The 22,939-nt window shown below is 39.8% G+C and overlaps 2 protein-coding genes and 1 pseudogene across 3 annotated transcripts in view; 2 read left to right on the top strand and 1 right to left on the bottom strand.

The window, feature by feature from the left end:
* Nucleotides 1–1,807: 1,807 nt before the first annotated feature.
* On the bottom strand, nt 1,808–4,796 carry LOC145469523 (galactose-3-O-sulfotransferase 2-like). The gene is made up of 2 exons (XM_081453266.1): nt 4,672–4,796; nt 1,808–2,951 (listed from the first exon to the last, which is right to left on the bottom strand). Exons 1-2 carry the CDS (start codon nt 4,794–4,796, stop codon nt 1,808–1,810), a joined length of 1,269 nt encoding a protein of 422 aa, XP_081309392.1.
* Nucleotides 4,797–12,211: 7,415 nt separating this feature from the next.
* Nucleotides 12,212–18,276, top strand: LOC145470503 (uncharacterized; annotated as a pseudogene). The gene is made up of 10 exons (XR_014042499.1): nt 12,212–12,345; nt 13,032–13,141; nt 13,246–15,618; nt 15,742–15,848; nt 15,961–16,192; nt 16,582–16,745; nt 16,843–16,926; nt 17,046–17,154; nt 17,268–17,389; nt 17,485–18,276. The product of XR_014042499.1 is annotated as an uncharacterized LOC145470503 (transcript).
* Nucleotides 18,277–19,236: 960 nt separating this feature from the next.
* The window catches only part of LOC145469867 (galactosylceramide sulfotransferase-like), an 11,150-nt gene continuing 7,447 nt past the window's right edge, over nt 19,237–22,939 (top strand). The window contains exon 1 of the mRNA XM_081453678.1: nt 19,237–19,454. The gene's annotated coding sequence lies outside the window, so the exon portion shown is untranslated. The remainder of the gene's footprint in view (nt 19,455–22,939) is intronic.

The raw sequence follows: 22,939 nt of genomic DNA, 5'->3' as shown, positions 1-22,939 counted from the left end.
GAATACTGACAAGCTTTATTCTTAAGCTCGTTAAATCGCAGCCACCAAGGCAGAGGTCTCACAAAAATACAAATATTAGTACTGAACAAAACTACTAATACGTGTCATTGCCTACGACCGAAAAATGCCTACTGTAACTGGAACAACACAACTGTACCACACTGTTTTCACTTTCGCCATAGTCCCCTGATTATAACACTGTACTGTACTTATCTGTCTCAAATTGTTGTCAATAAATGTAAAGTGAGTAATTTTCCACTTGAAAACGTTGTTCATTAGCTTTCAGTAGACTCTTACTGCACCTCCCTAAAAGTACACCACGGACATTTTATGGGCCTTTTTTGTCGTGTTTATTTCGTTGCTGTTACTCGTTATTAATAAAACGCAAATTGAGTGATTATTTGCACATAAAAATGCTATTTATTAACTTCCAGGGGAGTTTAAAGCAAACCGGTGTACAGCGGTCACCCTGTATTTAACGGTCACCTGGCATTTCCCAAGGGTAACCATTATATTCAGGTTTGACTGTAGTTCTTACAAAACCTTGGGCTATTTCCTTTTGTCCCTTGAATCTGTGGAACACACGTAATACTGGTGCAAAAAAATCCTTGCATATTGGTCAGTGGTAGATCTAAAAGGGTGGTGGAGGGACCTCTTTGAAAGAGGGCAGTCCCCCACGTTTTGATGAAATGAAAGGCCCATTGGAGCATAACACTTTTCAGCTGACCCTCTCTCACCCAGCATCCGAATGACGGTCATTTTATGGTCATCACTCTGTGGTCCCCTTTTCTGAGCAAGGGAGGGTCAGTCTTCACATCACTGCTCCCTTGGGGAAATGGATAGTGGCTACTTAAAGGGGGCTGGCCACGTAATAGAGGTAAAAACAATAGGAAAGCCCTCATCGGGACGCCTAATAGGGGTGGCCATTTAATTGGTGGCCGCTTGATAGAGGTTCGACTGTTTTAAATGACAAAACTCCTCTAAGTCTTAAATGCTTATAAATATTAATAGGGTGACTATTTACACATTTGCCAACTCAAAAGTCATAAAAACACTAAAGTAGAAAAAGAATTCCGAACTATTAACAGGGGAAAGTAATGGACATAAGACTGAAAGCATAACATCGGCATCACAGTGTAACTTCATAACATTCTAACTTCACAATAAGGCATGCTTGTCAACTTTATCAACTTAATTAACTTTTGCCTGGTGGATAGTACTCATTACAGTGACCTCAGGGGGAAACTTGAATCTTCATCGTGTTTAAATGAACGATGTTACTTACTTACTTATCTATTGCACATCTTCATCAACTGTACAAATGATGAGAGCAATTAACAGGTCGGTATTGGACTGGAACTACCTTGCAATGGAGGATCATAATGTCATTTGCTTTTGAAAAGACTCCCGCACTTAAGCCTCCATTGCAAGCTAGTTCCAGTCCAATCCCGAGAACACGACTACGGCCTATTATGAAACATTTGAGTCTGACCAACCAACCCCCTTCCACCAAATTCTCCCTCCCTTCTTATTTTCCAACCCCTACGGGATGGACCATCACTTTTTAGAGGGAGGGGTTTGGCAATTTTTTTAAACAAAATTCCTGTACAGTAAAAATTGGCTGAAAAAAAATTGTGCAAGAGGAGCAATGGGGAAAAAATCGAGTTAGTTCTTTCTACTATCCAATTCTTGTGCAAGTTATTGCTCAACAACAAAAATCATGCACAACCAAGAGGTGATAAATATATTTATGCCCCAGAAAATTCCTCCCCCCCTCTTCCTCCTCTCTTACTTTTACAATATATTTTTATAGCGGCAAAGGATCGTAAGCGAGGTCTTTCGCTACATTCCAGCTAATTGTATTGTCAGGTTCTTTCTCTTTGTCTAGCAATGTCTTGATGTAACCTGCCGATTTTGAGAATTGTTTATTTCTCAAGTGTTCAAGATATGCATTTTCTTTTCTAGTCATCTTTTCACATTTGTCCTTTATTTCTGCTGGCAAGTTTGGATTTAAAACAGGTGACTTCACATATTTGCCAGGATAAACTAATTGAAGGGCCAAAGTTCCGTTAAAGCACCTTTCATTCATTTCTTCATTCATCCGATGAAAAGTTTTCAGGTCATCATAAAACCCTTCCCCCTCCAGGTTTATTTGGCGCCAAAATGTCCTGTTAAAGTGCTTGTACAATAACATATCAGCTTTGTTCCATCGTTTGATGTTCTCTTTTAAGTTGTCACTCATTTCAGCTCTTTCTTTATCCACTTTCGCATTGGATTCAATGTGGAAAAAATCTTCAAATTCCCAGCAAAGCAAGCGTTTCATTAGCACCATAGACTCTTCAAAGTATTCCATGATCATCACCAAATCAAATTCTTTTTCCAAAAAGGCAATGTACTCTTTGACTGCTGTCAAGTTCTGGTAGAACTGGTAATCTAAACCAAAGTCAAACATCATGGGATTTCTGGCTAAAACTGATGATCGACTTGCGGTTATATTTTTAAATTCTATTCCATTCCTGAGAAATGACTTTATAGATTTTGTCGGGTCCTTACCAAAACCAAAAACTTCACCGAATTCCACGTAGTTAAAAACTGATTCAAACTGGTCTACCGGGTCTCTGAGGATCGTAATGTACATGCTGGTGTCCTTTGGGAAGAGATGATGCATGGTTTTTTCATTGTATCTTGTATGACTGCACAGAAAATTTGGTTGAATTCCATTGCGCGGCAAGGCATGTATGAGGCGAAATCGATGAGGCCAGCCAATCATTGAGTCAATGCCGAGAACAAAAGAAAGATCGTTAGAGTCGCCGTAACGGAAGAAGATGTTAGCCACAGTGGATGATCCTGTTTTGTGTGTCTTGAGAAAGAGAACCTGTCTAACAGGAACACACTTGCCAGCTGAGATAAGCTTTAATATCCGTCTGGTTGTCTCAACTGTTAATTGGTGTCTGTTAAAAAAAGAAAGTACACAGATGTTATTAGAAAGATCTTACTGTGCCTAATTCAATACTACGTGAAATCGGAAGTTCAAAGCGTAAAGCCTGGTTCACACTTGTCAGATAAGCACAAGAGCAAGCACAAGAAAATGCTAGTTGAAATAAGCATATAAGCACAAGCCCAAAAAAAGAAAGACCATTTTCCTTTTACTCATCCTTGTTCTTATGCTTATTTCACTAGCTAGTGATGCTTATTTTACCAGTGGGATTACTGGCATGAAATAAGCACAAGAATTCAACCAATCACCACCTTGTTTCTCCAGTGATGTAGCTGTAACTTGCACTGTCTTTACTAATGATTGTGTTTCTAGCAGCTAACAATCATAATTATTATAACGACAACAAAGGAACCTTGCAAAAAAGAAATAATTAAAAATGGTTCCAATCTGCCAATTACAACCCATAGATGTGGCATTTTATACCCACTGAAGTAAACTTCTGTTTCCTGAGAGGTCCACTAAGATGACTGACGGAAAAAAAACCACAAAACCATTGATTGAGCAGAGTTTGTGTGTAACTGAAACACACAGACGTAAAGGTACAGTAAGGTAAAGTCTGCACACGAGCCACTAGTGGCCCATCAGGCTGTAGCTTATCCTGGTTTCCATAGCATGAAGTGACTAGGAGTATTTCTACTCCCCCCTGGATGGGATGCTAGTCCATTGCAAGGTTACCCCCAGCATTAAGTGCACTGGTGCCCATTTATACACCTGGGTGGAGAGAAGCACTGTGAGAGTTAAGTGCCTTGACCAAGAACACAACACAATGTTCCCGGCCAGGGCTCGAACCCGGACTGCTCAATCTGGAGACGAGCACACTAACAATGAGGCCACCATGCTTCCACAAAGCCACAAAGAAATACACAGAGCCACAACCTAATCTAGGGAGGCACGCTGGCCTCATGGTTAGCGTGCTCGTCTCCAGATCAAGCGGTCCGGGTTCGAGCCCTGGCCGGGGACATTGTGTTGTGTTCTTGGGCAAGACACTTTACTCTCACAGTGCCTCTCTCCACCCAGATGTATAAATGGGTACCGGTGAACTTAATGCTGGGGGTAACCCTGCGATGGACTAGCATCCCATCCAGAGGGGAGTAGAAATACTCCTAGTCGCCTCATGCTACAGAAACCGGGATAAGCTCTGGCCTGATGGGCCACTTGGCTCGTATGCAGACTTTACCTTTACCTTACCTTACAATCTAATCTAAATAAAAATGTCCAAGTCCTCCCAAAAGGATTTAAACTTAATATATGACCTGCATACTGGTTGGACATTGTTCTGCAGAAGACCCTGGAATTCAGATTGAAAAGCAAGGCTATAGCTGTCATGGCAACAGTGCCTTTAGGGGCAAGCTCCCTTTAATCTGGCCCTGACCCTCTCCCAGCCACTCAACCCCTTGCTCCATAACAAAAATGTTCTGGCCAAGTCTCAAGGTGTAAACACTGTTCTGATTAACATGAAACCCTATGTGTGACAAAATGATTCTCAACCCTAGTTCTAACTTTTTGGATCATCTCCTGACCTCTGAAACCCGCCGTCTGCTTGTTTAACAACATCAGCGAGAATGCCACTGATAGAATTCATCATTTTTAAGCCGCATTTGAACAGTATTTGAAAAATTATAACAGTTGAAGCACAACAAAAACTGGAATTTTCCAAGAAATAAAGAACTTACTGATCAGTACTGCGATGTGGTAGTCTTTTCCAGAGGTAATTCACTTCGCCATGAAATGCCACTAAAAACAGAAGACCTAACATGCCGGAAACCAGAAGATATCTTAACCGTGACCACCATCCCATGAGGGAAATGCAACAAGCCACAGCTTCGATTACTACTAGCAGTAGAAGTCACTGGTGCGGACAGTATTCAAGGGTTGAAGGGTTTCAGTTGGTGTTTGCAGCTTCTCTGGTTGACAAGGACTGCTCACAGTTTCAAACTCAGAATGGCAATATATACAGTACTGTGCCCATTTTCTTCACGTGCTCCAACTGATGTGAAGGTTATAATTCCTTTTAACGAAAGATGAAAGATTGAAGGCATTCAATATTTGACGGATTATAAGAAAAATCAGCCACTGTCATTATATTCACGTTCCCCAAAATACGCAGAACTTAGTCATTTCACATTGCTTTTTGCAAAGGACCAGTGGCTAAGAAATGTACATATGGGTTGTTGACCAAGCATGAGGTCAAAATGGCTGGATATTGGTCAAATTCTTTTTCTGCGAGTTTATGGACCGAGATGGAGTCAAGGTCCATAAACTTGCAAAAAATGAACAAGGCCAATATCCAGCCAACTTGACCATAGTTAATAGAGGGGACTGGTTGTGAGGCCCAGCAAACATCAAAGGAGTAAACAAAGATGCCAAGATTTATGTCGGAAAGTCCCAACAGTGCACAAACTTTTGTTTTGCGCTCATACACTATGCATGAATTACACAACCAACACGTTTCTATTGGTTGGTTCCTCAGTGCGGAGTAAACAACTATTGTGTTTTGTGCACCGTCAAGGCCAAAAAAGCGAACAAAAACATACAACAAAGAACTTTGTCGAGTTTCATAACCGTTCCCCTCTATCAACTTTGTCTTGACCAAAAAAGTTTGGTCAATAAAGGATTACTAAAGCTTTCAGAGAAATTTTTCTTGCAGGACATGGCAGGTAGTCCCGAGCAGGCAAGATAGCCCCATCTTGCCCAATCGGGTAGCCAATCACAACACAGGATTTGATTTATCTTGCCCGTTCACGGAGCTAACCACATAATAAGAAGATTTATAACGCAGTGTATGCACTGAGCCTTTATTCTGCTCATTAAAAATAGATAGTGAGAACAACTTGACCTGTGTCCTGGATTCGTGTAAAAGCCAGGGCATTAAAGTCACCAGACACGTATGCAACCATGAACGGAACTAAAATGCCATATTATTGACTGCAAATTGATTGAAAACATTAAAAAACAATAATCAAATAATAGTCAACAAAAATCAATGACAATTGATAGCAGTTAGAGGACTTGAGGTTGTGATTTTCCATTGGCCATCCATTACTAATAATGATAATAATAATAATAATAATAATAATAATAATAATAATAATAATAATAATATACCAGTACAGGATAACCCCATCAGTGTAATAAACACTGGTATCAAAGGAGGTCCTGTTATTAGAGTACATAAGTAAAAATACAAAAGGTCTAAAAGATACAAATTCACTAAAAAAATTGTCACAAGGCCATTTTCTGAAAGAAATCAATACCGTCATTGATTTGTCGTTGATTGATCACACAGGCAAAATTAAGAATGACAAAGAATTTAGATATAACATGTATTAGTATTTCACTACTACCTAATACAATTACGATAATTAACTGGACGTCAGGTTGAGCAAAATATTGTGATTTGTCAGTGGCGAGCAGATCAATAATTATTACTTCCTGAACGCGAGGCTGAGGCAAATAATTGATTTAGGAGAGAATGTCTTGGCCAATGAAAAGGAAGAAAATGTGTATCGAAATTATCTTTAAAAATTTGGTTTCAAAAGAATTAACTTTTAACATAAACATGTATTTCCACCACTCACAAGTCTCTTTCACCAACCACAACAGTGTGCATTTTATCGATTTTGACGCCAATGTCGATATTTGTGTACTCAGTCATAATCAGTATTGTTATTGCGATTTGTTGTCAATTTATAATTTACATCGACAAATTACTCAGCATCGACTAAAAATAGATTCGAACGGTCAAATTTGTTTAGGCGGAGTATTGTTAATTGTTGTACGCTCGCTCGTTCGCTAAGGTGGTTTTTAACGCCTTCCACGGTCAGCGCACTGTTAGACAAACTGGAAAATCCTGATTCTTGCATTTATTAACTAGGGTAGCGACTGCAAAACCCGCTGGATTCCTGGGGCACGCCGGCGATGGCCATTAAAATGTCTGTCACAAAGAACATAAAAGATTTTGTATATCTGCCATCTTCGCATTATGTAAGTTACACTGAAAATGGCAACACAAAAGGATCTAATAGTAGAGCTACAACAAAAGATATTTGCTTACGCTCAAGCAGAAATCCGTCCATATATTTTGTGCCAAGTATGTTTTCATGTAAAACAAAGCCACTTCGGGCAGCTGCAAAGCTTTCTTTCCACTTTCTGTATTAATTAAACCGTCGCTCTACGACGACCCTTTAAGCGAAATTTTCCCCGCAAGTCCGAGGCAGAGATGACGGTATACAATTAAAGCAACACAGTCAGCTTAAAAGCCGATCACAATTCAAAGCATCGCCGAAATCTGCGTTCCAGTATCGTTTCGTTTCGGCCCTCGATTTCCCGTGCCTTTTGCACAACGACGTCTGGGTGGCAAGAAGTAAGCTTAAAGTAGTATCAATAAACTTACTTACCGATCGCTCAAGACAAAAAGGTGGAAATAACTTCAGCACTGTTGCAAGTCAGCTTCCTTGCCATAAATTCACGAGTGAGTACGGCCGCTTGGAACTCCGTTTGAAATGTCGTTTGAAATGGAGCTGTCGTAGCCTGCGTAGCAAGCGTTTCCGTGGGGTTTGGAAGCAAAGAAAGACTGAGGAACGGGATTTCCGGGTGTTTTGTCTGCGCGGAAATTGGGGCGAGAACCAAAAAAAAGAAAGATGGGGTGGGAGAGGGCGTTTCTTTCCTTACCCTCCCCCTCCCCCTCTTTTACTCGCTCCATTTTTCGCGCTGTAATTCTTTGCTCCCGAACCCCACAGAAACGCTTGCTACGCAGGCTAGAGCTATCGATGAACAGATGTTCTTTTGCGTCACGCGCGGGCAAAGAATCATGGGCCGTGAAAATGTAAACAGTCGGTTTGATTTTGATTAGATTTGTTCAACAAGGTATGTACTAAAACCCCAAACAACGAAACGAAACGAGCGAAACGAAACCACCGAAGCGAGCGAAACGACCGAAACGAGTAAAATAATAAGTAAATACATGAAAAAGTTAACAAAAACAGCCTTGATCTCTGCACGTTACTATGGCAGCCTGATCTCGTACCCAGTTCCACATGAGTGACATCGTTACATCTCAAACCTGAAAGATAGATGAGCGCAAGGGTGTCGACGACGACCACGAAGACATCGAGAAAAAGGTGAGTACTTTTCACATTTTGAATGGCATTCTAGCTAAAACGAGAAATGTAATTTTAAAGAAAGGTTTTCTGGTCGTATCGTGGATTCTTAGGCGGTGTCGAATCGACAACGCCGAGCCCAGGATGTACGGAAAAACAATCTCAAGAATATCCGTGAAGAGCTGAGCGCCTAATAAGAAATTACTTTGAGAACTGCAGGAGTCACGAAGGCCTGACGTTAATATGATTAAAGCCTGTCAAGTCGCCCTCGTTTTTCTTTAGAGATATATATTAGAGAAAGTCCTGGTTCGCACGAAGAATGCTCAAAGTCATTCTCGAAAAGACCATTCGATTCGCCACCGTCTAAGAATCCATGCACGATACGACCAGAAAACCATTCTTTGAAATTAGATTTCTTGTTTTAGCTAGAAAATACCTACCTTTTCCTCGACGTCTTCCATTCTCGTCCCCAGTGCTACTCGTCTTAAAATGTCGTTGACGAGTAGCTCTGAACGCACCCAAAAATTCGAATTTTTTCATTGGCTGACAAAAAATGAATGCGCAGCAGAAATGAAAATTACAAACCTCTACGCATTCCATTTTACTTCCGGCCCAGATGGCGGCACCTTCGCTCAGTTGACACAGGCGTGCTTTACGAAAAAACAAATGGTGACCTTTCCCGATCGATCCGAAGGAATCGTTAAAGTTTCCACGTAACCAAAGGAGTACGTTGCCTGCGACGATGTCATTCACGATCGTAATCATCGTCCTTTGTTGTAGCAGCGGAGAAGGTGGGAAGAAACGTTTAGAACTCTGAGAATCAACCAGCTAATACAACAGTTACTTTGTCGCTGACCATACCCCAAGAAATCATAAAATTAACTTCGAATCGGCAGTGGGTTTTAAGAAACGTTCGTCTTCCTTTATGAAAAGCTCAAAAGGAAACTTAGAGCCAGGTGAAAAGACGAAGAAATATCACTCTTGCTAAGCAAATGTGGCACTGGAAATGCGAAGGTGAGTGTGTTTTTCTCTCTCTGAAAGATCAAGGAGATCAGATTCTAGCAGTCCAAAATGTATTGATATTAAATTGCCAAAATGAGTCAAAGGTCCGTGTTATAATACTCTGCTACGTACCTGGATGATGTAGCAAATGGTCTGAACATGAAGTTTGGTTTGTTTCTTCCACACATTGTTATGTATGTATCTTTTACTATCTGTTAAGAAGCTTCTGCTGTTATAGATATATATAATATCTTTTTTTTTTAGCTCCCCTCTCTTTATTATTGAGACCTCCCCTATAGTCTACCCCCCAAAAACACGAACAAACCTTTTGTGGTCAGGCAAGAGTTTAGTTTGCTTTAGAGCCTTCACCCAAATTTATTATTATTTTTTTTTTATAATTTACTTGTGGAAATGATGTGTAAAGGAAAATAACCATAGATAACCATAGCTGAAATTTGAGGCCCTTTCCTCTCTCCCCACTTTAGTTAGGAAGCAACTGCAACTAGCAAAACTTTATTCCGTCACAATAACATTAATCAGTAAATAACAATAATTTATCATCCATGCAAATAACTGTGAACAAATATAAGAGACAATTATTTATACATGTATAACTGATAACGCATCATCAGGACTAGTGGGTTTCCAAATATAATGTGGGAATTATCTCTACTAAAAGCAAATCAAACATTAAAGGTGTACAGAGTTACATTAATATCCCCATAAGAAAAATGTCATTATCTTTTTGTTAGCCTTTGAAAGATAATTTATTTCCTGCCATTATTTACTATTCTTTGTTAATTTTCAGACCATAATAGTGCTACATAAATTCCTCAAAGGATGACCATTTATGGATAATTCAAATAGGAATGTTGTTCTTGCAGTTCAATAAATAATACTGAAAAAAAAGGAGATGGAGAAAGAACTCTCCATTGTTGATAGTAAAGCTATGTGGCTGATGTTCTGATCAACCACAAGACGTAGAAAGTATACATTGAGATTTGTTGTTGCACATGGTTGTATAACAGGCTGAAGAGCCTTATTACCATGAAGTAACATGAATTGTAAAAGAGCAATGACATTGCATTGTTTCCCATTCATTTTGTTCATGCAGTTTCCTAAAAAAAAATCTTCCTTAATGTACATTGAGGCACACCAATATGAATCACTCTCTTCACATCAGGAACCTCTACATGTATACCAATGCCAGATACTAATGTTATAGTTACATCATTTTAGCTGTATTATATTTTTCGTAACACCATGTACTCATATGGGAATACTGAAATAAATTGGTGTTGTTGTTGTTGTTGAAAGCACCCAAAAGATTAAGCTTTATATAAGCTGGTTGAAAGGTATAAAATGAACAAAAACAATTACATCGACAAAAGCAGTGGGGGATGGGGGACAAAATGGTGGAATAGCCCTATATCTAGTCTTGTAATGTCTACAGGCTTTTCTCAAACCCGAATGTACAAAAATCATCATTGGATGTTCCAGATAAGCTAATTAAAATTGCTGCAGAGCCATTATGGAAGCCCCCAGCACATATATATAACCACTCGATAACAACTGGCATAGGACTTTTATTTTTTTCTTGGCATTTTTCTTAACAAGGTAGTAACCACTTCAAAAGGCCAATTGCTACCCTATACCCTGGTTACCACACACATAGTTTTTTATTCTTTCCATAGCCATATGCAAAATAGATTTCTCTTCTCATATTTATTTAATTATAATACTGATGTAAATTAATTCTGTAAATAATGCACAATAAAAGTTGATCGATTGATTTAATTTGACAGTTTAATGATCTGTTGATTGTGTAAGACCCTTTTTTGTAAAAAAAATAGAACAGAATGGGGTTACTTGAAAAAATGAGGACATGAAAGATCATATGAAAGTGAGCACCTTTATTACATATTCCTTGCAAGGAAACATGAGCAAAACTCCAATACAACAAAACTTTCCTGAGTTCAACACATTATTATTCTGCTACAGCTTACAAACCTATGTAAATAACCAGGAAGTAAATAGTTCTTACCATTAAAAAAATTTTCTCTTCATCTATCAGCACGGCTTATATTTAAATCCTCTGGTCAGTGATGCAATTTCCACGGCTGATTTCCACAAACGCTTCCGTGTGTCCATAAACAAATTTTACCGTGTCATCGATAGACGTAATACATGCCGTATCCTGATTACGTTGCTTGAAAGCTTTCACAACTGCACCTCGCTCTTTAAACTTCTCCTTTTTATCGAATATGAAGAGAAGAAACAACAAGAACACAGCTATCGATTCCTGAATTTTTCTAGACGGTCCACCACAAAATGCACCGCGAAACCCGTTGGTGAAATATTACACAAGCTGGCAATCGTGTTTGAAGCGGCGACGGCATTTAAGGCCGCTTTCTACTCTCTTTTTAACTCTAAATCACCTAACTTCAGCGAAGTGAAAACACATGTCAGCGTTCCGATCTGCTTACATCTAAAGAATACTGTCTATTCCTCTCTCCCCTCCCTCAGCATTAGTTTCTGAGCATGAGCAGATATGTAGGCCAAAATTACGCATGCGTTACCGGATGTCCGTGATTTACGGACATCCGGTAATGGCTGCTACCAGAGCCCTCCGTTTCTCCGACCACGTGACCAAAAGAAACGGAGGCTCTGGGGACGAGAATGGACGTCTTCCTGCTCGACACGCTTGCGCTCATCCACCTTTCAGGTTTGTGATGTCACGATGTCACACATGTGGCTTAAGAGCAGGATCTGGGTACGAAATCCGGCTGCCATAGTAACGTGCTAGAGATCAAGGCTGTTTTTTTAACTTTTTAATTTATTTACTTACTATTTTACTCGTTTCGGTCGTTTCGCTTGTTTTGGTGGTTTCGTTTCGTTGTTTCGGGTTTTAGTACATGCCCGAAAAATTAACACCCGGGCGGAGTGTGGGGTATTCAGCGGACAGACTTTTATATGAAAATACGTTGTTTAAAGGACATTTCACATGCACATACGTAACAAGACATACTTTTCCAGCGTAAAATGTAAATATGGCGGACAAAGAGGACGAAGAATATCTCCGTCTGCATTTGCATGATTATAGAAAGGAAAATGGCTATGTCTTTGGTTTTTTCGAGGGTGTTCTTAAAGAATTTCTCGAAGAACATATGTCATCGAATTCAAGGTGCTTTGTTCTGTCAGAGCGCCATAGTAAGGAAGATAATCATAAGCGCTATTCCTCAACAGGTACAGTATGCATGTATTTCATGATATTATATAAAAAAAACACAATCAAGACGCTATTAAGAGGCCACCTTCCGGGATTTGTGAGTAGCCGCTTAATAGAGGTTGGTTGCTTCATAGCGGTTCGTCAGGAATTAGCACGAAACTTAGTAGAATGTGTACTTTGGATATCTTTTTTGTTTTTTACCCACAGGCTAATTTCTTACTGAACTCACTTAACATGTACTTTAACGTTTTTATCAGTAGCCACTCATTTCGGACTAGCTCTTATCTGTCAGCGCCTTGTCCAAAACATATTAACAAAACCTAACTACGCCTGATAAGTTTTGTGTGGCCGCTTAGAAAGGCTTAAGACAAAAGAAAACCCTGATCGGGACGACCAAAAAGGTGGTCGCGGCCGCCTAATACCTTAATAGAAGTGGCCGGTTAATTGGGGATTTATTTGCAGTTTTTACTGACAATAACTGCAGGAGTTTGATAAATGGCCGTTAGACAAGATGTGGTATCTCGCTGTTTCTGCTATAAAAGTAGCCTGCAGTCGCCCTTCATGGGGTCATGGGTCGAGTGACCTTAGGAGAAAATGAACGACTATATTTTTAGACCTATCCTTCACACAAGAAAACATGTTCTAATTAATGGAAGCACTCCAGTTTTAAACTTATTCATGTGATATCTATTATTTGCAATAGCGCCGCCGGTATGGGAGGACAAGAGGGGAAATGTACCCATCTATTTTGGGGGTCGCCCATTTCGGATTCTTGCATCACAGACGTGGCATTGCTTGCATGGACCCCTTAAAGTAAGTGACGAGTGTGATTATTCATAATGTGCTCACATAATCAGAATCTTGAGTTCTTTGCTTATTTCAAAGTAAGAAGTCGGCTCTGTCTTTCTCTTCGATAGGATGCGCGGGGTGGTTGGAAACCTGAGGAACCAGGGGAACATGATTACAACATGAAGAAACGATTAAAGATACAGGGAAGCAGAAAACTAGAATGCCCTGCTCAGATTCGAGTCCGTGACGTAATGGTATTCGAAGACTATGGAGTAGATGCGACGAGTTGTGACACTGAGAACAGCTTGCGATCGGCAAAGAAAAAAGTGGCAAAGAACTGCTGAAGATAGATTTACAGGATGGAGTACAAGAGAAAACAACTGTACGTCATTACATTCGTATACCTCTTTCTTCTCTCCACAAAGGGGATCCCATTGGTGAGACCGTTGGTGTAAATCAAAATATAGATAAGCGAATAATCGAAAAAATCTTCGAGCTAGTAAGCAAGGGCGTGACCAACATCGGCGAAGTAAAGCGCAGCATCGCAGATTCCGTCGAAAAAGAGCTTTTTGGTGGGGTTCCTGTGGATAAGCGGCCACGCTTAAGTAATCGGAGATATCATCCTACCAAAGAGATCTTCGGAACCACGTTTCGCGAGCCATAGCTGCCCAAAAGTACTGCAAAGATGACCAAGAGTCTTTGGGGAGAAAAATTGAGGAGTGGCAAGAAAAATCACCATCAAGCAGGTTCTTCTTCAGGCCCCATCATGCCAAGCAAACCGAAGAGGCCCAGGACAAGAAGGCAGAGGAAGACCAGCCGCAGCAAAACTTTCTGTTTATTCACCAGGAAGAGTAGCAACAGCGTCTGTCACAAAGATATGGTTCAGAGCTGGTTTTCATGGATGCCACGTACAAAACGACAAAGTATGCTATTCCCTTGTTCTTCGTATGCGTAAGGACAAATGTCGATTACAAGGTGGTTGCCGAATTCATGACGCAGTATGAAGATCAGCAGTCGATCAGCGAGGCGTTGTCTGTTTTAAAAACATGGAATCCCCTTTGGCAGCCCATATACTTCATGGTTGACTTCTCCACCGTCGAAATAGGCGCCATTGAAGAGCAGTTTCCTGGAGCAACTGCCTACATTTGTGATTTTCACAGGTTGCAGGCATGGCAGCGATGGGTGAGGAAGAGTAAAAACGGTTTCAATTCCCTGGAGCAGGAGGAGCTACTGGCTCACTTGAAGCGTGTTACGAACGCGACCACTCGCAAATACTACGATTCTGCAGTAGCTTCCCTGAAGAACCTGCGTTTGTATAAAGAAAAATCAAACGTGCAAACGTACGTCGACAACGTGTGGCTTTCGTGTTCTTTCCGTTGGGCAAAATGCACGAGAAAGCGGCAAATACTCAACGTCGCGATACTAACAATGGAACGGAGGCCCAGAATAAGACTTTCAAGTATGAGTACCTACCGCTCTCGTTGGATAAGTCCGTATATGGAATCTCTGTGATGTTAGTTGAGAGGTACGTCCCTGACTGTCATCAAAGGTACCTACAGCGTAATCTGCAGCTGAGCAGCGCATACAGGAGATTCAACTCGACAATGCCATCATACCTGCATAATCGGCCGCCACATTTCATCAAGCATTGTCTTAAAGCAAAGTTCAGCTCTGGTGACTTGAGGGAATGCGATGTTGAATGTGTCGACATGGTAAAGGGTGTTTTCTCTGTACGTAGCTCATTGCAGCACAACCGCTTTCACGAGGTCAAATTAAGTGAGCCTAACTGCACGTGTGAGCAGTGGGAAAAATTTCACTCTCCATGCAAGCACTTCTTTGGCGTCTTCAATTTTTTCGCCGATGAATGGGACTTTGAGAGTCTTCCGTCACATTACCGTAACAGTGTTTTCATTACACTGGACACTGGCCATCTGGAACTGGAAGTAGCATCAAAGCTCGATGAAGCTGTATCTAACAATGACAATGTTGATAAGGTAGAGGGAGGCCGCCAAGATCCAATCACAGTCGACGAAGATGAAGAACTACATGATGAAGAGGTACATGTCGAACATGGTGAAGAAGACCCCAAAATGGATGTTGCGAGGGAAAAGGAGGATGAAAAAGAGATTATGCTGAAAGAGGCACTCAAGGAGAAAGTCAAATGCATATCCGATCTGACTTATCTCGTTGAAGATGTTAGTGTCCTTCAAACAGCCCTTGATTCTTTGAAGAATGTGGTCACAACCATGGATGCTGCTTGCATAAAACAAGAAGGGCTCCCAATTCGTCAAAGCCCACGAAAGCGAAAGCTGAAACTAAAAAACGTGGAATACCACAAAGTTTTTCATTCCAAGTTACCTCTTCGCAGACGATTGAAACGGGCAACAGGATTAAAGTCAAGCAAAGCTCCCCAGAGTGCAGTTAGTTTTGACTTTACTGAAGATGATAACTTTGAGCCACCAGTGAAGCGTCACAAATTAGCAGCGGTTCATGTCTCCACGGTAAGTATCTAGTCAATGCAATCGAACCGTGCAATAAAGTAAATTGAGCGGACATGATCCCGTAAAGCCGCAAAAAGTAATATAAATAGTGCTAACCTGACTCTGCTAATTTGTTTCCATTAGTCTACTACAACGGACCACAAAATTGCGAAAGAACGCCCAGATGATCGCGAACATGTGATTGATGTCAATGAAAATGTTGATACGCTGGGTCCTGGTCAAGTTACCAAGTAAGTAGCCTCTTTTACAAGGAACGGTCATAAATACTTCTGCATTCTAAGTTATGCGTGTCTTCTCGTGTCGGTGTATTTATGTTACGTTTTATCTTATTTATTCGTCTAGCAATCATCTCCACAAAGAAGATCACCCCAAAGATGTTGCCTTATTCGATAGGATAAGGCAGGCCATTAACTGTAGATTGGCGGTGACAGATGTGATGCGAGTTTATGGGCCAACCAAAATTACAGTGGGAGACTTTTGGACTTCCATACCACCAAGTGAGCAGACTCTAAGAGAAGAGAAGAAAGTGCAAGAAAGCGTACCTGATCATACTCCCGGATGGCTCATGTCCACGGTATGCTTCATTAAATACTTAATTAATCATTTATTTATTTATTTAATTATTTATTTATTTACTTACATATATATGCCACCAACTTACCTGCCTCCTTTGTCTGGAAATACTGGCTCCCGGTTAGCGTTGCTTTTGTATATTTCGAAGTTTATATTTCTTCCTTTACGTCGGATTAACTTGGAAAGTACTATTCGTTATTTCGTCGAAGTGGTTACTTTTTACAAAAACATGGTCGTCCACAATTTGTAGGCGTCTTCAACCACCTTCTCGGAATGCAAACACATTCATGTGAAGCATATGCTCCTAGATATCCCTGGATGATCGTACCCGTGTAAAAATATAATCCTACTTTTCTTGGTTATAACATATCATTCTGATTTCACCAACAGATTATAGAGGCTTACCTGTGGTCTGTAGAGATTGAAAATAACAACTTTTTTGCCGCAGACACAACTGTATTCCAAATAGTGTCTATGGGCGGCAGCACGCGTCGCCTGTGGAAAGGTGTAAACTTTCAGGACGTTGAAATCATGGTCGTCTCAATGAATATTCAGTACAACCCGACACTGGACCCTTCTGGTATGTTCCGTTAATTTAACAACAAAATCTTGGTCGTGGTGGTTTTTATCAATTTCGTCTTCCATTTGCAGGCGGTTGTACTTTGATCCCCTGCTTTCAAAGGAGAGGAAGATGAATGGCAACGACAGGCTACGCTCCTTGATTGAAAATATAAGGTGCCCATATCTGACATAGAAGCTCTACTTTCAAAGCAGTTACTATGTGACAATTTCTGATTTAGTTAAGTGTCGGGGACTTATTCTATGCATTCCTAATCCTTTATCCGCTCTTGCAGTCAACTGATCGATGTAAAGACCGGATGGAAATACACAGAATGGCCTTGTGCTGAACCTCTTCACTATCACCAGGAGGATGGTTACAACTGCGGAGTCATAATTTGCTTGGTAATTTTCTCAGTATATTACAGGAAGACCTCGCAAACAACAAAATTTAACTTGTGTTCTGTTGACTAAATAACTCTCATTGCCATTGCTGTCTTTTACCTATTATGCTGTAGTTTGCGAGATGGCTAGCAGAAGGACTTGACTACAATAGGAAGTTCTCTATGAGGCTGGAGAGGGAAAGAATGGCATGCACACTTCTTGGTTCATATTATAGTGATCGATATGATGAGGTATGGTCGGCTTTATGCTTGATATGAGCAATATGCTGAAAACGACTTCCTGTCCATGGCATTGATGTCATAATAAAACCTGCTGTAATCTTACGTGCAGGAGGAATGCGAATTTATGCAAGATTTGCCTAGATGATGACGGAAAAGACTGGGTGGGTTGCGACGGGTGCGCCCAATATTTCCATGCGAACTGCCTCGGTGTCAGTTATTCCAAAGTCCTCTCACAGCCATTCTTTTTTTGCCCCCATTGACAACCATTTTTATAGTTAATTGCATTATAAACTACCCACATATTATCTGTCTTAAACAATATTTTTGTTTTGAAACGAGTCTTAATTCCATTTGTAAATTCTTGAGCCTCTTTCCACTTGTTTTGAACACGGCATAATATTACATAGTTTCCATGTCAGTAAACCTGAAAGTGAAACTAGGAAAATACTCTTCTTTTTTTCTTTGCCGTTAAATTAATTAAACTTTAGTCAGCTGCCACAGTGATGGGACAAAGTACTTCAGTATGCCTCGGAAAAAGGCTTTATATAAATCCAGAACTCGGAATGCTACGATTCGATTGTAATGAATTTTTGCCGGACGGTCCGCGTGCAATGGCGTGCATGTAACTTATGTTCAGAAGAGGGAAAAAAGAATTGAGTATCATAAATTCGCGAACAGAGGTAAAAATGATACCAGGTATGCAACATTCAACGAATGCACACTTTTGAAAGGTTTAAGCGTTATTTGATGACAATTGATGACACCTAAATAAAGTAATTAACTTTAAAGGCTTGCGCCTGTGTGAAAGGTACTTAAATATTCCGTGACACTTACATAATATATTTTTTTAGTTTTTTCTCAAGCATCTGAGCGGGACGGAATCCTAAATCTTCGAATTTGATTGGCTAATCATAGGCACGTGACGATACGGCCCACGGGCCGGTTTTTTTCCCGCTGCCTAAAGGTCGCTCCTAAAAGTTAGCGGTGATCGTCAATCTTTTGCCTTTTTTACACATCCATCGACGATTAGTCAACGCAAGTTTGTCTCTGTTCACTTTAAAATGGTAAGGAAAGTCACTGTAAGTAAATTCAATTGAGTGTTTTGAAGTTGTGAGAGTTTGCTTAATTGTTTGTAGCTTGGCGCTGTAATGGCGCGTAATCCTGTGTTTCTCTCGCCGTAAAATTTGAGTCAATTTCAGTCGAGTTTACCTCTCTGATCGTTGCTGTATTTAGAACAATTTCTGTGGAATACACTTAACGAATTTCCTCGCTTTCTGCTATTCAATTTACGGTAGAAAAGTGACGAAGTGATTTTAAAAGCAACTACTGACAGAAATTGTTTTTGTAGTAAAACTTCAAACTTCGCACGAAATTTCACACCGCAAAAACAATTTTGGAGAACTTAACTGGTGAAATAAATGCAAGTAACACAAAGTAGTTCGAAAAATATCTGTTTTTTAATAAATCTTTCTTTGTCCACTATCTGAGTTACTCGTCTCCCAGCCGGCAAATAACATATATATGTAAAAGCATGCCCGCTGAATACCCGCACTCCGCCCGGGCGTTCACGTTTCGCATAACCTCGATATGTAATAGTAGATGTCGGCGGTAAATATGTCACGTTTCACGCGCTGAACGTTCGCATAAAGATTAAAAAAATAATAATAACTCCGCGCATTGTGAGCTTGGGCCGCCTGTGTTTCATTTTTTAAAAAAATAACGTTCTATGTAGTCGCGAGTTTTTATCCTTCGTTATTTTAACATTCATTCAATGCCTTCCAGAGCGCTCAAATTCTCAATTGTCCAAAATGTAACACAACACCGCGCACTTTTAGTGCTCTGGTCCCACGCGAACGTGTATATAATCGTGAGTTTGAGACGCAAGTTAGCGAAACAAGTTTCCCCGACGTCACCCCCCGGGCCAGCTGGGCATATTTAAATTGTTTACCCATGATGCACAACATTTTTTCCAGAACTATTTGCGTTGAATCGAGTGTGCTGTGGATTTCAGAGGAAATCTTGAGGAAAAAGCTTGCTTGCAACTGCTTAAAAGCGGTAAATGGTATTGACGAGGATTTTGTAAGTATTCGTGTTTGATTTAGGCCCAGTTCAGACGTCGTGCTTTTGCCGTGCCGAACTAAATTCAGGAATTAAGTTCGACAAAAGCACGGCAGAAGCACGGCGTCTGAATCAAACTTTTGAATTAAGTTGGGCAAGCAATTAAGTTCGACAAGCTCTGCCGTGCTACACGAATCTGGCACGGCAGTGATTCAAACGTCGTGCTTCTGCCGCGCTAAACAAAATTCATAAATTATATTTATGTATTTTGGCGAGATTGTGTTCCCACGGGGAGTTAGGAGGAGAATTGTTACGAGGCACCAGTATATCCCGAATTTGACTCGACTCTGACACGACGTCTGAATCAGAGTTGTTTTCCTGCCGTGCTACAGTCAAACCTAATTTCAATTTAGTTCGACACGACAGAAGCACGACGTCTGAACTGGGCCTTAGTTCTTGTAGTAGTTCTACATATTGGATTACATATTATGATAGTGACACTCCGGCTGGTGACTGGCCTGGTACGATTTTATGGCGACCTTTACAACAACCAACTTGCTTTTTGTAAGGGATCACAGCTCATTGGTTATTTTAAATAGTCAGGTGCAAAAAAACTGTTGCTGTTTCAGTATGACCCTGGATCGATAAAGATATGTATGCCTAAAGTAGTTCATTTAAGGTTCGATGTTCGATAATGCTAGTGGTAAGCTTATTGCTCGTGTTCAATAGCGAATAGCCATTGCGTTGCTGTGTATTGCTTTAGATGTTAAAATATCCCGGCGAAATATACCTTTATTTTGGGTATGTTCGATTCGAGCAAGTGATTGCTTTCCCAAACAAGCACCGTGACACGTATGAAAGGACGAAAATTATACATGCGTATGCAGATTTCCTTGGCTGCCGATGGAAAAATTTGAGAATTTGAGAATTTTTTTCGGATTCAAATCTCGTTTGAACTCGCAAATATTTTATTGCAGAGTTTGGCGAATTAAACCGAATTTTGCTCAGAAATGTAGATTACTTCTGTGCACAATAGTGAAATACAATTAATATTTTATCAGTCGCCACTGAAAGTTAAGGTAATTAATGCTTCACTCAAACTTGATTGAATCTCGCTGATTGCTTGGCTTTCATTGTTAAAGCAATTGTGTACACAATAGGCCCACACGTCGCATACAGCTTATTTCTATAGAGCAGAACATTTAACTTTCATGTCTCCATGGTAATGTAGTAATTTCTATTAATATGCCTTCACGGCCGGCTTAAATGTCAAACTTTACTTGTTGAAAATACATGTGTGGGCTGATGAATCACACATTTGTAAATATAAATTATGCACCTTTCTCCGGAAGTGTTCCTGTGGCCTTCTTTGTCACGAGACTTGCTAGGGAGTTCTAAGTCTTGTTTCACTGGTTGGTGGAATGGCTGCATTGACAACCACTTTAGTGAGGCGCCAAAACTGTGAATTTCTTTGGAGGCCGAAAATTTTGAGGTTTATTTTCGTGTGAATTACCTCTATTCAAATGAATTAATCGGGTATGTAGATTAATCAGATTTTAACAAAATTGGGCCAAAATTTTCTTCAGATGTTAGTGCACCAACGTGTGTGAGGCAAAAAGTTTTTCTTGTGATGTCCCAGCTAGTAACAGCAATCAGAAAATTTGCTATTGTCCAACTTCAAAAGGGATTTTCTAAGTAACCAATAGAAATATTGAAAAAGCCTTACATGCTTAGCCCTTCATCACCTGAGTGATATGGTCCAGTCAGTTTGGATGTTCGTGGTAACACAAAGGCTGGTATTTCAGTTGTGCAAGTAAGGTCGTTTGTGCATTTCAAGGCTTGTATGTGCCTAACAAAACAAAAATGGCAGTTAAAATATATTGTTATTTTTGTATTCTGCAGTTTATTAGCTTTACAATAATATTAGTTTACCATCTGATGGGTTTCTTTAAAGCAGTGCGCACAGAAAGATTTTTCTGGAAGGCACCCCTGAAGGTCAACAGCCGGTTGCCAGTTGATTCAGACGTCAAACCTAATGGTGTGGAACTTAATTGCTAATTTGAGACAAAATCTTTGATTACAATGATTACACAATTATTGTATCAAATTAGTAATTAAGTTCACGGTTGGGTTGACACCTCAATCAACCAGCCAACTTAATTATTTCATTCAACTCAATTGAGCATAAGGCTAGGTTCAGCAGTTGGAAGTTGGAACCAGACCTCAAAGAAGTATGAATGTGAATTATCAAATGGGTGATATGAACTCATGTTCAGTTTCATTTACCAGCCTTGGAAATAATGAAAATATCCCTGTGCTTTTCTAGGAAGTTTCTTTTATTGTCGCTATATAGTTATATAATAATTATTATATTATTAGCTTTGCAATCAAATGTGATGTACCCGTGGGGTCTGTACTGGGACTCCTTCTTTTTCTTAATTAATAATATATATGAATGACATTTCAAGCTGCCTAGAAATTTTATCAATTATTCTATTTGCTGATGAAACAAATCTGTTTTTTAGTCATAATAATATAGATACTCTAAACAAGACCATGAATCATGAGCTTAAAAACATTGCATCTTGGTTTTCTCTAAATAAGCTCTCTTTGAATATTAGAAAACACAGTTCATAGTTTTAAGTCTCGAGGGAAAACATCAAATCAAAAACAAATCAGAAGGTTTCAATAAAAATAAATGAACAGAAATTGCACAAGTTAAGTGTACAAAATTCCTAGGCTTATACATTGATGATGAACTTACATGGAAATACCACATTGACAAAGTACATGTAGTATGGTGACTGTAAACGTCACCAGATAAGCTGCACTCGCAGATAAGTCACCCCCTGAGTTTGGCAACTCAAATTTCAGAAAGGCTTTGGAAAGGAATCAAACTAATTCACAAGTCTTGAGAAAGATTCTTTACATGTACATTTCTTGACCAGTGCAAACTCACTAACATAAAAAACAGAGAATACCTCAAACTGAAACCCTTATCTATAATTTTTATTAGTTCTGGAATAGTATGGACATGATGTCTACCAACTTTGACATGTGTTTGATCTTTCTCTGGTATTTTTCAACTGGTAGTGTCAGTTTTTCAATTGAATTTTACATGCAACAGCAAGGGCGCTTTCATTCATGCTACTCTTTGTTACAAACACACAACGCAGCCATTTTGTGGTAAAAAAAATTGTTAAGATGATTCATATTTGCAAGATATGTTAACATTACTCCTATTACCCGTAAACCAGCTACTCTTCATTACAAGTACACAATATACAGGGAGGGCTCTCATTAAGAGTGGAGCACCAGGTAAATTAACTGGTTGTGAGGTTAATTTGGTCCACCTGGTTAGAGCATCAAGGGGAAAGTTTTACTTAAAAAGAATTTCAGTTCAAAAAATTTTACCCACCTGTGAAAACTGGTTACCCTCCTGCTGAAAATGTTAATGAAACACCTGAACGTATAAAGTTAATGTTTTAAATTCTTGATTTTACACA

The sequence above is a fragment of the Orbicella franksi genome, chromosome 15 (assembly GCF_964199315.1).
Source record: "Orbicella franksi chromosome 15, jaOrbFran1.1, whole genome shotgun sequence".
Taxonomy (NCBI): Eukaryota; Metazoa; Cnidaria; class Anthozoa; order Scleractinia; family Merulinidae; genus Orbicella; species Orbicella franksi.
The sequence above is the reverse complement of the archived record's forward strand: the minus strand, read 5'-3'. Positions and strand labels throughout refer to the sequence as shown.

What these genes read in the sequence shown, in the direction of transcription:
- LOC145469523 (XM_081453266.1), bottom strand. Translation starts at nt 4,796, where the DNA reads ATGGGATGGTGGTCACGGTTAAGATATCTTCTGGTTTCCGGCATGTTA. An exon ending in CCACATCGCAGTACTGATCA is followed by an intron (nt 2,952 to 4,671) that starts GTAAGTTCTTTA and finishes TTTTTTTAACAG; the next exon opens with ACACCAATTAACAGTTGAGA.